The 16,110-nt window shown below is 40.5% G+C and overlaps 1 protein-coding gene across 1 annotated transcript in view; it reads right to left on the bottom strand.

Annotated features, from left to right (window-relative positions):
• The window catches only part of SNX4 (sorting nexin 4), a 54,432-nt gene extending 39,784 nt beyond the window's left edge, over positions 1-14,648 (bottom strand). Inside the window, exons 1-2 of the mRNA XM_052642439.1 lie at positions 14,508-14,648; positions 1,216-1,337 (exon numbers count right to left, since the gene is read on the bottom strand). Coding sequence (XP_052498399.1) covers positions 1,216-1,337; positions 14,508-14,648 — 263 coding nt within the window. The remainder of the gene's footprint in view (positions 1-1,215; positions 1,338-14,507) is intronic.
• Positions 14,649-16,110: the final 1,462 nt, after the last annotated feature.

Below are 16,110 nucleotides of genomic sequence, written 5' to 3' on the forward strand. Positions count from 1 at the left end.
CTAAAGTATGATATTTTAAAATAGCTAACTTAAAAAAAAAACCTCTCATGGGACCATACTTTTTTTAAATTAACTTAAAAATCTCTCCGATACATATGCATGTATGTACACGGGCAAGATACTTTCCTGACCCACCAGGCAAGTCCCTCTACTTTTCTATAAAAACATGGACTATACTTTTTTGTTAATTTTTTTACATTTTGGCCACACTGCACAGCATGTGGGATCTGATTTCCCCAACCAGGGATCAAACCCGCACAGCTTGCAATGGAAGCGTGGGTCTCAATGGCCTACCAGGGAAGCCCCCCATTTGTTTTAACTGAAAGCATTTCTTCTCAGTTCACAGAAAGAAAAGCGCTTGTCGGTACAGTCTTTATATAAACTATTTATAATAAGCAAAATTCCCAGGTGGTGCAGTGGTAAACAATCCACCTGCCAATGCAGGAGACGCAAGAGATGTGGGTTCGATCCCTAGGTCAGGAAGTGGCCAGGAAGAGGCCCTGGGAAAGGAAATGGCAACCCACTCCAGTATTCTTGCCTGGGAATCCCATGGACAGAGAAGTCTGGTAGGTCACAAAGAGTCAGACGTGAGCGCACACACACACACATCCTTTGCTTTTCTCTAGACAAAACAGTTTAATTCATTTATCTTTTTCCTTATGAAGTAAAATACTTTCCTGGTGAATTTTTAAAATGAATAACTTTATTTGTGGCTGTGCTGAGTCCTCCCTGCTGTGTGGGCTTTCTCTAGTTGTGGTGCACAGCGGCTTCTCTTGCTGTGGAGCACAGGCTCTAGGGGCCGAGCTTCAGTAGTTGTGGCACGTGGGCTCAGAAGTCATGGCTCCCGAGCTCTCGAGCACAGACTCGGTAGTTGTGGCACATGAGCTTAGTTACTCTGAGGCACGTGGGATCTTCCCAAACCAGGGACGAACCCGTGTCTCCCGCATGGGCAGGCCCGTGATGTGGATGGGATCCGGATGTTACCTGACACTAAAGCAAGCATCAAGTAACATCCAGTAACCTTCATTCTCCCTCCAAAACAAATACATTCAAATGTAGCTACTAAGAGTACCAGAGTAAAAGAAAATCTAGTCACTGTTAAAAAGTAAAGAAACTAAAAGACAATGACCTGTAAATGATTCCATTATACAACAGAATTTGTATCAACAGCTACCAAAGCCCTTTCTAACCTCAGACATAATTCTCATCACTCACCTTGTTTCAATGAGGTAAGCAGTATATGTTTCCTGCATGTTCATGGCATTTCTTCCAGTTCGCTTTTCTGCTTCTGAAACACTGATTTCTATCTTCTTCAATGAAAAACTATTTTCTGTCATCTGAATAAAAATAGAACAACAAAAAACTTTTTAAATGATACTGAAAAAAAACCCAGCTATTATAATCAAATCCATTATTAGTACGTATCTCAGGTTACTTTTTTTATATCTCTTGCATTACTAGTGGTTGCTAAACAACATCAGCAAATGATGTCCCTCTTTTTATCAGTATGTAGCACATTAAATTTTTCCAGAAGCTATTTTAGCAAGTGCCATAGATTTAATTATTAAAATGTAGACATGATTATAGGAGAAATTAAAATAAAAAGTATACATAGCACTTAAATGACCAAGAATAAATCTATATAGAAATACATAAGAAAAAATTTAAAAACACTGTTTACAAGGATGAATGATCCTCAATACTGACATCATGTTACCAGTCAAGTCAAATATAAAATGATATATGACAAAAGGTGAGATTTTCAGCTTTAAAAATTAAAGGTGAATTTTAAATGTTTTTAAAAAGAAGGTTAATTTTTAAAAAGAAGGAGCCATCACATATTTGATCATAAATTTGCCTAAACTTTTTGGCAGTGGTTAACAGGCTCCACTGTGAGATAGCAGGTTTTTCTTTTTTATAAATATTGCTTTTATTGATTTATTCATTTTTTATTGAAGTATAGTTGATTTACAATGTTGTCTTAGTTCCTAGTATACAGCAAAGATATTCTTTAATATATATTCTTTTTCATATTATTTGTGATTATAGTTTATTACAGGATAATGAATAGAGTTCCCTGTACTATACACAGGACCCTGTCTATCTGAAACAGCAGGTTTTAAGAACAGGAAACTTCTTTCTTTTCTTGCTGGATCATCCCCAGGTCTGTACCAAACAACATCACTTGGTAGTTTACAGGTTCTTTGTGCCACTGAAGAAAGAAAGTGAAAGTGAAGTCGCTCAGTCCTGTCCAACTCTTTGCGACCCCATGGTCTGTAGCCCACCACGCTCCTCCATCCACGGGATTTTCCATGCAAGAGTACTGGAGTGGGTTGCCATTTCCTTCTCCAGAGGATCTTCCCAACCCAGGGATCAAACCTGGGTCTCCGGCATTGTAGGCAGACGCTTTACCATCTGAGCCACCAGGGAAGTCTTGCCACTGAAGAAGGGTCTTGAATACACCCAAACTAGCTCCAAGTTTAAACAATAAAGACACAGTGAGGCCACGCGATAACTGCTGTGCTTTTCTTTCTGTTCCCTTGCTTTTTTTTCCTCCCTGAACTTTCAAAGTTCACAGGTGGGTTTTAATTAAAAAGCACTGTATTGCATTACAGTTGGGGCTGGTTTGTGAAGAAGAGATATAAGTAAAAAGATGGATATACCAACAAGTTAAAAGAAAAAGCGGTATGCAATAAAAATCCATGATGATACTTTACACAGGAATTAAATCTATGTGCTATGAAGACAGAATAAGCTATGTGACAATACACAAAATTAAATCAGTGATGAATCAAGATGACATGCTTAGAAAGTACCCCAAAAACTCTGAAGAATAATGGAAGAGGTAAAAATGCTAAAAGAAAATAAAGGATAGAGAACTAAAAATGAACCCAGAACAAAACTACTCTGTTGCCAAACAAGACAATTTTATAAACTGCAAGTTTTATGTTCATGTATTAAAAGAGAAAAAAAGATAGAGAAAAATCATTCAACTAAAAGAAAGCTCCAGAAATTACATAAGCATAAACCACTCAACATCAGGATTATGACCCCTCACTGGTTGAGATTATACATATAAAAAATTTTGGCCCACAGCCAAGCACTAATTTATCACCATGTACGTCACTGAAAAATTCTCTCAATTCTAGAATCAAAAACTGATAAATTATTTCCCACCAAAAAGATAGTGCACATGCATCATAAATTTACCCCATTATGCCATCCAAATAATTACACAGAAGGGAAAAATAAAAGTATAAAATCAACTATCATAAAAACTAAAGACTGGCACACAAAAATACCAGCAGGGATTGGTAGATGGTATAAAATTGCTAACACTGTCACATTAAAGTACAAACAGTGCCAAGAATAGCATAACTCATGTTAAAAGGACACATTCAAAAGATTTAGAAATGGATAAACTTGATGACTGGAACATGAGACTAGGAGTGTGTTTTAAAGAGAGAGAGAGAATATTTTATGTATTTACTTTTAAATTGAAGTACAGTTGATTTACAATGTTGTATTGGTGAAACACAATGCTTTAGATGAATTAAAAGTGGACTTCTCATCAGAGTAAAGAACATCATTAAAGAATGATGCTACACTTGTATCCTATACTTATATTCAAAGAATAACATCCCAAATGTAGATGCCTGATAGGTGAATCACTACTTCCTACCTGACTTAAGACCAAATAAATATAAAAGATGGACATATTTAAAAGGCTGATGAAATTTTTTATTTCCAAGTCAATGAGCAAAAATCAATCTGTGTGTGTGTGTGCCAAGTCACTTCAGTCATGCCCAATTCTGTGAACCTATGGACTACAGCCCACCAGGCTCCGCTGTCCATGGGATATTCCAGGCAAGAACACTGCAGTGGGTTGTCATTCCTTTCTCCAATGAACTTCCCAACCCAGAGATCAAACCTAGGTCTCCTGCATCGCAGGCAGATTCTTTACCATCTAAGCCACCAGGCAAGCCCCCAAATCAATCTACTACAAGTTTTAAAATACTGCAAGGACTTCCCTGGAGGCTCAGTGGATAAGAATCCATCTGCCAATGCAGAGGACACAGGTTCGATCCTTGGTCCGAGAAGATTCTACGTGCTGCGGGGCAACTAGGCCTGTGTGCCACAGCTACGGAGCCCGCGCTATAGAGCCCTCAAACTGCAACTACTGAAACCCATGTGCCCTCAAGCGTGTGCTCTGCAACAAGAGAAGCCACGGCAATGAGAAGCCTGAAAACCACAAGAAGGGAACAGCACCCCCTTGTCACAACTAGAAGAAAGTCCATGACCGCAATGAAAATCCAGTGCAGCCACAAACGAACAAATAATGGTGCAAACAGTGAAACAGTAAAAGCAAGCATAAGACAGGTAACAGTGATAAAAGGAATGATAAGAAACTATTAATTCAGTAACTGAATGATTACTGAGTATCTACAGTGCCAGTCATTAGGAGTGAGAAGATAACTGAAACAAAGTGCTTGAGTTCAGCGTTTCAAAGTGCAGAGTTCAGTGGTTGAGTTTGCTTGAGGAATTCTCACCATCCAGAAAAGTGAAAATGATGAAAGATGATTTTTTAAAAAAGGAAAATGAAGAACCAATGCTTAAATAATAGTTCTTAAAAAAGAACTCAGAAGAAACAGAACAGAAATAATAATCACCAGTATAATAAAAAAGAAACCAACAAAAACTCTTTCTGGATTGAAAAATATTTCCGCAGCTCCAAATTGAAAGGCATGTGGTCCATGTATAATGAATTAGAAAATTAAACATCTTCAGCATAAAGGAAAAAAATGCTAAAAAATTAAGGCAGGAAAATAAAAAGCACAATCACTACCGAAGAATAAAGACCAGATTTGCCCTAGATTTCACAATAATATAAAGTCCAAATGACAAAGGAGCATCATGGATATAGAATGCTTGAAATATTGTAAAAATACTAACACACTGTTCCTTTAAAGATAACTTTATCCAGAAGGGATTTTTGTGTTGTTGTTGTTGTTTGTAGAAATTGATGCTCTGTTCCTACAATTTATATGGAAATACAAAGGACCTAGAATAGCCAAAATAGTTTTGAAAAATAACAAGTTGCAGGACCCATACTATCTCGTTTCAAAATTTATTAAAAAGCTAAACTAATAAGGACAGTGGGGGCACTGGCAGGATAGACATAGACATCAATGGATCAATGGAACAGAATTGAGAATCCAGAAATAAACCCTTACATTTAAGGTCAAGTGATTTTAATAAACACACCAAGGCAATTTGACAGGGACAGTCTTGTCAACATATAGTGCAGAGGCAACTGAGTAGCCACAGACCAAGGAAAAAACCCTAGAACTAGACCCTTTACTCACACTGTACACAGAAATTAACTCAAAACAGTTTACATTCTCAGATGTAAACGTGAAACCTGGGGAATTCCCTGGCAATCCAGTGGTTAGGATTCATATGCTTTCACCACCAAGGACCCAGGTTCCATCCCTGGTCAGAGAACTAAGATCCCATAAGCCATCTGGGGTAATTTCAAAAAAAAGACAAAAAAAACCATGATCCTGGGATAAGCAAAGTGTTCTTAGATAAGCACAATCTATAAAAGGAAAACAAAAACCTGATCTCCTAGTCTTCATCACAATTAAAAACTATTGTTAAACTTTCAAAGGTATCATTAAGAGAAAGTAAAAGCCACGGCCCAGGGGAAGTATCTGCAAATCTCACTATTTGATTCAAAAAAAAAATCCAGAATAACTGAACAACATGTGCCTATGTGCTCTGTCATGTCCGACTCTGTGACCCCATGGACTACAGTCCACCAGGCTCCTCTGTAGATGGAATCTTCCAGCCAAGATGACTGGAGCAGGTTGCCATTTCCTACTCCAGAGGATCTTCCCAACCCAGGGACAGAACCTGCGTCTCCTGCACTGGCAGGCAGATTCTTTACCGCTAAGCCACGTGGGAAGCACCTTCAATAAAAAGAAAAACCACCCAATTTTAATAAGTAAAAGACCTGAATAGAATTTCACCAAAAAAGATATGCAAATGGAAATAAGCACATGAAAAGATGTTCAACACCATCAGTCATTTAAAAAATGCAAATTAAAACCATTTCATATCGACTACAATGGTTATAATCAGAAAGACAGACACTGCCAAGTACTGGCAGGGATGTGGAGAAAAGTGAGCCTCATAATTGCTCTTGGTAATGTTAAATGGTACAGACACTCAGGAAAACAGTGGCAGTTTCTTACAACAAAAAATTAAAACTTACCATATAACCCAGCAATTATACTGCTACAAATTTAACTCAAGAGAAATGTAAACATACATCCACACAAAGACTTGAACATGAATGAATATTCATCACAGCAATAATATTCATAATATGAAAGCTGAAAATAATCCCAACTTGCATCAAATGGTGAATAAACAAAAAGTGATACATCCATACAACTGAATGCTATTCAGTAATTTAAAAAAAATCAGAAAAGTTCAAAAACTGGGTTGTAGTGATGGTGGTGCAATTCTGCAAATCTGAGACCCCCATGGACTGTAGCTGGCCAGGCTCCTTTGTCCATGCAATTCTCCAGGCAAGAATACTAGAGTGGTTGCCATTTCCTTCTCCAGAGGATCTTCCTGACCCAGGGATCAAACCCAGGTCTTCTGTATTACAGGAAGATTCTTTACATCTGAGGCACCAGTGAAGCTCTTACTACAAATTACTGAATTTATATACATACAGAGGGAATTTTATGATATATAAATCATATCTTAATAAAGTTTAAAAAATAAAACCCACAAGTCCATAATGAAACAGACAAGTAAATAGAGATTTTGATGAGGAACAAAGTACTTTTCTAGTTTCAAAGTATGTCTTCACAAAATGACATAAGATCTGTAGTTACCAGAGGCAGGGGATGGGGAAAAAAGAAACTGGATGAAAGAATTAAAAGGTACAAAGTTATAAAGAGTACTAGGGATATAATGTACAACATGATAAATCAACACTGATGTATGTTATTTACGAGAATTGCTAAGAAGTAAACCTTAAGCATTCTCGTCACAAGAAAAAAATGTATTTTTTCTATTTCTTAATATTGTATCTATACGAGATGATGGACGTTCATTTCATGATGAATGTAAGTCCAATCACTATGCTGTATGCCTTAAACACATATAGTTGTGTATGCCAATTAGACCTCAATAAAACAGAAAGGGAAAAAAAAGTGTATCCCCAAAACATTAATCACAAAGAGGAAAAGAGAAACTTTATGCTGGAGAAGACTAGCAGAGAAAGCGATCAAACCTGAATCATGTGCAAACTGGTAAGAAGCAATTAGAGGAACACAGCATCACATTAGTGGCAATTTCTGCCAAAGAAGCATAACCTGAATTTAACCACTAAAAAACATCAGGCAAACCCAAAGTGAAGGGCATTCTACAAAAATAACTGGTTGCTAATATACAAAAGGTCAGTCTTCATTCCAATCCCAAAGAAAGGCAATGCCAAAGAATGCTCAAACTACCACACAACTGCACTCATCTCACACGCTAGTAAAGTAATGCTCAAAATTCTCCAAGCCAGGCTTCAGCAATACATGAACCGTGAACTCCCAGATGTTCAAGCTGGTTTTAGAAAAGGAAGAGGAACCAGAGATCAAATTGCCAACATCCACTGGATCATCAAAAAAGCAAGAGAGTTCCAGAAAAACATCTATTTCTGCTTTATTGACTATGCCACAGCCTTTGACTGTGTGGATCACAATAAACTGTGGAAAATTCTGAAAGAGATGGGAATACCAGACCACCTGACCTGCCTCTTGAGAAATCTGTATGCAGGTCAGGAAGTAACAGTTAGAACTGGACATGGAACAACAGACTGGTTCCAAATAGGGAAAGGAGTACGTCAAGGCTGTATATTGTTACCCTGCTTATTTAACTTCTATGCAGAGTACATCATGAGAAACACTGGGCTGGAAGAAGCACAAGCTGGAATCAAGATTGCCAGGAGAAATATCAATCACCTCAGATATGCAGATGACACCATCCTTATGGCAGAAAGTGAAGAGGAACTAAAAAGCCTCTTGATGAAAGTGAAAGAGGAGAGTGAAAAAGTTGGCTTAAAGCTCAACATTCAGAAAACGAAGATCATGGCATCTGGTCCCATCACTTCTTGGGAAATAGATGGGAAACAGTGGAAACAGAGTCAGACTTTATTTCTTTGGGCTCCAAAATCACTGCAGATGGTGACTGCAGCCATGAAATTAAAAGACGCTTACTCCTTGGAAGAAAAGTTATGACCAACCTAGATAGCATATTGAAAAGCAGAGACATTACTTTGCCAACAAAGGTCCATGTAGTCAAGGCTATGGTTTTTCCAGTGGTCATGTATGGATGTGAGAGTTGGACTGTGAAGAAGGCTGAGCGCCAAAGAATTGATGCTTTTGAACTGTGGTGATGGAGAAGGCTTTTGAGAGTCCCTTGGACTGCAAGGAGATCCAACCAGTCCATTCTAAAGATCAGCCCTGGGATTTCTTTGGAAGGAATGATGCTAAAGCTGAAACTCCAGTACTTTGGCCACCTCAGGCAAAGAGTTGACTCACAGGAAAAGACTCTGATGCTGGGAGGGATTGGGAGCAGGAGGAAAAGGGGACGACAGAGGATGAGATGGCTGGATGGCATCACTGACTCAATGGATGTGTTTGAGTGAACTCCGGGAGTCGGTGATGGACAGGGAGCCTGGCATGCTGCGATTCATGGGGTCGCAAAGAGTAGGACCCGATTGAGCGACTGAACTGAACTGAACTGAATATGAATATACAAATGGGTCAAAGTCATGAAAGCAAAGACCAAGAAACACTTTCAGATTGGAGGAGACTAAAGAGACAATGCAACTAAATGTAATACTTGAGTCTGGGCTGAATTATTTTGTTCTGAAGAACACTGTTGGTACAACTGGCAAAACTTACATGAAGTCGGAGGATGAGATAATAATTTATCAATGCTTTTGATAGCAGCTCTGTGATTATATCAAATGTCCTTTTTTGCCCTTGAAATATATACTAAATGTTCTGAGGATGAGATAAACAGCAGTTTATTCTCAAATATTTCAAGGGAAACAATTCTTTGTACTATACTTGGTTATAAATTTGAGATCCTTTCTATTAATTACTTCAAAAATTTAATGGCATTATATTTACATAAATAATCTGTCTCAATTATGTCTTGAGGAAGAAAAAAAAAAAGACATGCCTTCAAAATTATAGAGGATAAAACAAAAGAAACTATGGTCCACAAAGGAAAATCCAAAAACAGAAACCAAAATAAGAAAGCATAAGCTATAACAGAAAAAAATCAGCTAAAAATAGAGTCAGTTAAGATAATAAATGCAGGGGCTTCCCTAGTGGACCAGTACTTAAGAATTCGCCTTTCAATGCAGCTGGCACAGATTCAATCCCTGGTCAGGAAGCTAAGATCCTACAAGCTTTGTGGCCAAAAAAACAAAAAACAAGTAATACTGTAACAAATTCGGTAAAGACTTCAAAAATAGTCCACATCAAAAAAAAATTTTTAATAAAAAGTAGATAATAAATGCAAATATCTTATTCCCATGGTAAATAGGGGGCTGGTGGTTCAGCATAAAGAATCCAAGTGCAATGCAGGAGACACAGGTCCAATTCCTGGATTGGATGGTCCCTTGTAGAAGGGAATGGCAACCCACTCCAGTACCTTGTCTGGGAAATCCCATGGTCACAGAGGCCTGGTGGGCTAAAGTCCCTGGGGTCAGAGTGGGCCATGACTGAATTGAAAACAATGCCTATGTATACAAGTACATGTGTACTGACTATGATTTAAAACGCATTCTGCACCATGAGTTGCCTTCAAAAAATAACTGAGAGCTGCTGAAGTAGAAAGCGAGGAAAGCAATTCTTGAGAATTATTTAATAATCTCCTGTGCTGTGTGTGCTTAGTCGCTCAGTCGTGTCGACTCTTTGCAACCCCATGACTGTGGCCCGCCAGGCTCCTCTATCCTCGGGGGCTCTCCAGGCAAGAATACAGGAGGGGGTTGCCGTGCCCTCCTCCAGGATATCTTCCCGACTGAGGGATTGAACCGGGGTCTACTGCGCTGCAGGCGGATTCTTCACCAGCTGAGGTACCAGGGAAGCCCTAAGCTGATAAATTCTGTAACTCTGCCTATACATTTCCTTTTTCATATTATCTTTACCACAAATGTCTCAAACCTTCCTCCACTCACTTCTGGACTCCTTCACTCAGCTTTCTGCTGCCAACCTGTGAAGGAACTAATAGTGTACAGGCACTGTTCAAGCAATGGCTGCTCAAGCACTCTTAGCCCCAGGAGCACTCCAGAAGCCTAAAGACTCCTCCCTACAAAAGAAAAGACACTATGAATACCTCAGGCAGCGGTTCTCTGAGCAAATACTGTTAACTGCCAACTCAATGGAATTTTCCAGCCCAAAAAAAGCAGCATTTTTACCCCCATTCCCTTGCTGCGTCCTCGCCAGGACTGATTGCTACTCTCTTGAAGATTGTGGTCCTCCCTCATTCTTCATTTTTCAAACTTCTTTAAATAAAACCAACAACACTTAAAAAAAAATACACTCTTCCTCGTAAGGAAAAAGTACAGAAAGAAAGGGAAACTTCTAACTAGACACTGGAAAGGAAGAGGACGAAGACTCACAGAAACAAAAACAAGAGAATGAGAGTTTACAACCGAATTTAAAGAATGTTAAAATTAGGGATGTTTAAAACTGGAAAAGATCACCTTGGCAGTGCATGTTTCCACTATCCCTCGGTGTAGGGCAACTAGCACAATTTTCTCTCCAACCAAAATGCAGAGTCAAAAATAAGGCTGATGAGGCTTTTTGTCATTTCTCCACACTATCAGTATATATGCTTTTATGGTGAAAAAGTTATTGATAAGTCAACATATTATTCAGAGCTCTTTTCTTCTTAAAATAACAACTTGAAACTTAATAAAACAAAAAAATATTTAAGTATAGTATTACAATTTACAAGACTATTTTTAATCTTCTTTTTTTTTCTTAGTGGTGAGGGGGCAGGGAGTGAAGCTTTATGGTTTCATGAACAGAGCACTGATGTCAAAGCCACAAAGACTTGGGCCCAAATCCCAGTCATGTCACTAGTTTGTGACTTTGGCCAAATTACTTCTCTCAGAGCTTCTGCTTCCTTATCTCTGTATGTCTTTTATGTCTTTTGGGAGTAATTTTGAAAATTAAATGAAAAGTAGAGCCTCACAGTGTCTAGCACAAACAAATGTAATTTACCTTTCTGCCCAGACCACATTCCTATCTACCAGTAACAGTAGCAACATGGCTATGGTTACTGCAATACTTCTCAACTATGGATGGATTAGAGTGGAAGAGGGGATAGAAACAGGAAAAGGAGTAGATCTTCTGAGACTGCAGACTTTTAGAAGGAGGGGACAACATATAGAGTGTATGTGGATGCACATGTGTGTGTTGATAAGCTCCAGATGATTCTGAAATATTTGTCCAAATGGCATGTATTTCTAAAAATTACTAAATTATCTTTATAAATTACTAAATCATTGTTTGAGGAAACCCTAAGCTTGGGCAATCTCAAATGGTCTCTTATCACACATTTAAAAGTCAGATACTATTACATAACTACAACTTTTACTGTATGATGGCATCTTTGGGATTTCAAATATCTTAAACTGAACACAGGTTTTTTATTTTAAATGAGATATTTATAATCACTTAACACAAATGGATTTTATACTATAGTTGCAACTTCATATTAGTTAACCATCCAAAGGCTGTCACAAAAAAAAATTACCAAAATGTTCAGTCATTATCAAAATTAAACTCACAATGCAGCTAACAAAAGATATGATTCTCACCCTTTGAAACAATCTAAAATTGCTTTAACACATATCCATATGGTTGGCAAGTAACTTAAAGTCTGAAAATATTAAGTGCTGATAAGGACAGACAGCAGCAGGCACTACTGATGCGAATACAAACTGGTATGTTCACTCTAGCAAACAACCTGGCACTACTTACTATGCTACAGTGCTACCCAGGTGGCACACTGCTGAAGAATCTGCCTGCCGATGCAAGAGACCTAGGTTCAATCCCTGGGTAGGTAAATCCCTTGGAGTAGCAAACAGCAACCCACTCCAATATTCTTGCCTAGAAAATTCTAGTCGGCTACAGTCCATGGGGTCGCAAAGTCAAACATGACTGAGTGGCTGCGCACACACACACACACACCTCTATGTCTTATGCTGCTGCTGTTTCAGTCGGACACGTTTCAGTCGTGTCCGACTCTGTGCGACCCCACAGATGGCAGCCCACCAGGCTCCCCTGTCCTTGGGATTCTCCAGGCAAGAACACTGGAGTGGGTTGCCATTTCCTGCTCCAGTGCATGAAAGTGAAAAGTGAAAGGGAAGTCGCTTAGTCCTGTCCGACTCTTAGCGACCCCATGGACTGCAGCCTACCAGGCTCCTCTGTCCATGGGATTTTCCAGGCAAGAGTACTGGAGTGGGGCGCCATTGTCTTCTCCATGTCTTATGCTACCACCCTATGATCCAACAATTCCACTTTTAAGTTTATAGACACTTGCACTATGTATTTCTTACATGTAAGAAGTTCATAGTGGTAGTAATCTTTCAGAAACAGCAAGAATCTTGAAACAACCCTAATGTCTGTAAAACGAGGAAAAGAGAAATCAACTGTAGAATACCTACAAAATGGTATACTATAGAGTCATGACTATAAAAACAAACTAAGTTACATTTTGGGTGAATCCCCAAAACAGTATAGAGCAAAAAAAGGAAGTCATAGTAAAACTAGTTCGATTATGTAAATTTCAAAATGAAGTAAAACTAAACAACATGTTGTTTAGGGACATTTACATATATATATATTTAAAGCTAGAAAGTTGTTAATACAAAATTCAGAGTATAATTACTTCTATGGTCGAGGGAGCAGATGCAACAGGAGAATATACACAGGTTTCAAAGAAACTGATTTTTATTTTGTGAGACTCTTCTCTGGATTAATTATAAACTTCACAGTAAAAGTTGTTTTTTTAAGAAACAGAAAAACTAAGTCACAAATAGAATCTGCATTAAAAAAGCAATTCATGTAAGAGTCAAGTTTATGGACTACAGAATACACACACTGCTCTCACATTTCATATAAGATACCTCTCCAAAAACAATTCTATAATTTAGGAAAATAAATGAAAAACTTAAAATTCACCCACAGAAGTTTTCATGCTATCCTATACCTCGACATTTCCCCCAAGTAGGCAAAACCTTTAACTCCTAGCTAGTTAAAATAGCTAGTGGTGAAGTGTTGAACTTCAACTAGTGTTGAAATTCCTAGCTAGTTGTCTTTCTAGTTACAGTCAGCCAACAACTTTTAACTTTTCTTTATCCATTTATCACAAGGATGGGCAGTTTTATATTGATAACTTGTTTCAGGAAAAAAACAACCAAAATGGATGAGCACTGCACAGGCTCATTAGGGTGGTCTGATGATAAGTACTCGACTGAGTTTCCAAATCACTTTATTTAACATGGTCTACTCATCTTGCATTATGCGTGAAAACACTCTGGAATGAAAGTAATTACAAATATAAAATGATGCATTTCATCCGTCAAGCAAATGAAAATCACTATCAAAGGAGCTTCACAAAGCCAACAAATGGGATATCCATGACACATCTCCATTGGGAGATATAGCACTGACCTCAAATGAGAAAATTACAAGTCAAATAAGATTTTGGATGGGGGGAGGTTCAAGAGGGAGGGGACATATGTATACTTACTTATGGCTGATTCACGTTCCTGTGTGGCAGAAACCAACACAATATAGTAAAGCAATTTTATTATCCTCCAACTAAAAATCTATTTAAAACCACACTAACAAACAAAAAAAATCTTTTTCACTTGTACCTTTTCTTGACTCTAACACTTTATTCCGTCTCCCGATGGTGGCACCAAGCCAAACACCCTCGTGCCCCAAACTTGTTCCTCAAGTCCCCCATTCTCTTCTTTCTCAAACACCGCTGCCACCGCCCACGGTTACCACCGCCCACGGTTAAGCCTACTCCTCCGCACAACTTACAGATGCCAGAAACATCAGCGTTCCTCTTCGGGTCCAACCCCCCGGGGTTCCCGACCCTGAAACCGCACCTGCCTCAGCCTGGCGCTTTCCGGGCCCCGCGCCCGCGCCCGCCGAGCCGCGCCCACGGCCGCGCCCTCTTCACCCTTCCTGCGGTCCCGCAGCCCTGGCGCTCGCCCCTACTCAGAACCCCCTTTTCCCACCAAGCCTCCCCACACTGACTGCACCCTTCTTCCCCGTCGCCACGGGGCCTCTCGGCCGAGCGAGCCCACCCGCGCGGTCAGCGTAAACCAGTCCATTCTGCCCTCTAGGCCGCGCCCCAGGCCGCGGGGGTGGGGGGGCTCTGCCGCCCCTTCTCCTCACCTTGCCGTCCCCGGGGCCCTCGTTCCGGGCCCCTTTCGGCTCCTCACCGACCATGGACTCCAGCCCAGCGTCGGGGTGGCTCAGCGGCTCCGGCGGCGCGGGCTGCAAAAGCCGCTCAGGGTCGGGAGCTGCCTGCTCCATGGCTGCGGCTCAGCGCAGCAGACACAGTGCGCCGGCGCTGCCTCGCCTGGACCGGCCCCGCCCACGGCCGCCGGCCAGGCCCCGCCCCCTCGGCCTGCGGCCGCGCCGCCCCGCCCCGCCCCGCCCCGCCCCGCCGCGCCGCGGCTAGCTCACGGCCACGCAGACTGACAGCGCTCCTGGGCTAGGCCAGCAGTTGGGGATGCTACTTGGGAAGGGCGGGCCTGCGCGGGAAGTGGTCAGCTCCCGAGCCAGGAGACCCAGGAATCCGGGAGAACCGGTGGAGGGAAAGACAGAAAGGCAAGGGGAAGGTGAGGACAGGGTGGGTGCTGGAACCACTCAGGTTGGTGATCACCTAAAGAAAACTTGAAATCGGTAGAAATCAGTGGCTGTGATCTGACGTCTCCCTCTTGGCCTTTTATCTTACCTGCCATCATTGGTTCCTTTTTGGCCCCACCCCCACCCGCTAAACACACACCCAGAAAGATCAGAGCCGCGTAACTCACTAATTTTCACCAGGTTGACACAATCAGGAAAAGGTAAACACTTTTCTAGTGTTTGAGAAAAGTGAAGCGCTTAACTGAAGCTGTGTTTGAGTTCTATCTTCAAGTGTTTCTTGAGGCCCTGGTGATATCTGATAATTTTCTATAAACACTTCGGTTGAATTTTCGGAACCTATTTCCTAGGCAAGTATTCACTGTGATAACCTGACGGGAAACGCTCACTGGGTGTACCAGACTGTGGTACTTTGTAGTACCTTGTATAGGAAGTCTGGTCGTCAATTTTTCAAGGAGAGAAACTGATCTTTCTGTCCAAATAACTTAGCTGTTCGAAGCGGTGACACTCAGTTTTCTCCTCCTCCTGATCCTTCTTTTGGCATGGTAGCGATTTTTCCCATTCATCCCTAAAACCTCAGGTTATGTCCAAGTGCTAATATCACTTTGTTCATAAATCAGTTACGACCTTTTTCATACTTCTTTACAATTTACAATTATTTATTTATGTCTGTCTGCCCCAACTAGACTTCAGACTCCTTTAAAGCAAGGACCCTATTTTTTGTTCTTTCTTACCAAGCCTAGGACATTTACTCAATAAATGTTTAAAGGCATTTAGGACTTCCCTGGTGGTCCAGTGGTTAAGAATCCACCTTGCAATGCAAGGGACACAAATCCAATCCCTGATCCAGGAATATCCCACATGCCGGTGAGCAACTGAGCCCCCGTACTGCAACTACTGAAGCCCATGTGCCTAAGTCTTGCTCAACAAGAGACGCCACTAATGAGAAGCCTGTGCACCACAACCAGAAAAAGCCCATGTGCAGCAACAGAGACCCACCCCTGCCAAATGAATAAGCAAAGCTTGAATGTTTCAAGGCATTGAAACAGTTTTTCAGGGAATATCCATGCTAGGCAAGTTCTTAGGGTTTTTTGTGTGTGTGTGTGGCCTCACTGTGTGACTTGTGGAA

The sequence above is a fragment of the Budorcas taxicolor genome, chromosome 1 (assembly GCF_023091745.1).
Source record: "Budorcas taxicolor isolate Tak-1 chromosome 1, Takin1.1, whole genome shotgun sequence".
In the NCBI taxonomy this organism is placed as follows: domain Eukaryota; kingdom Metazoa; phylum Chordata; class Mammalia; order Artiodactyla; family Bovidae; genus Budorcas; species Budorcas taxicolor.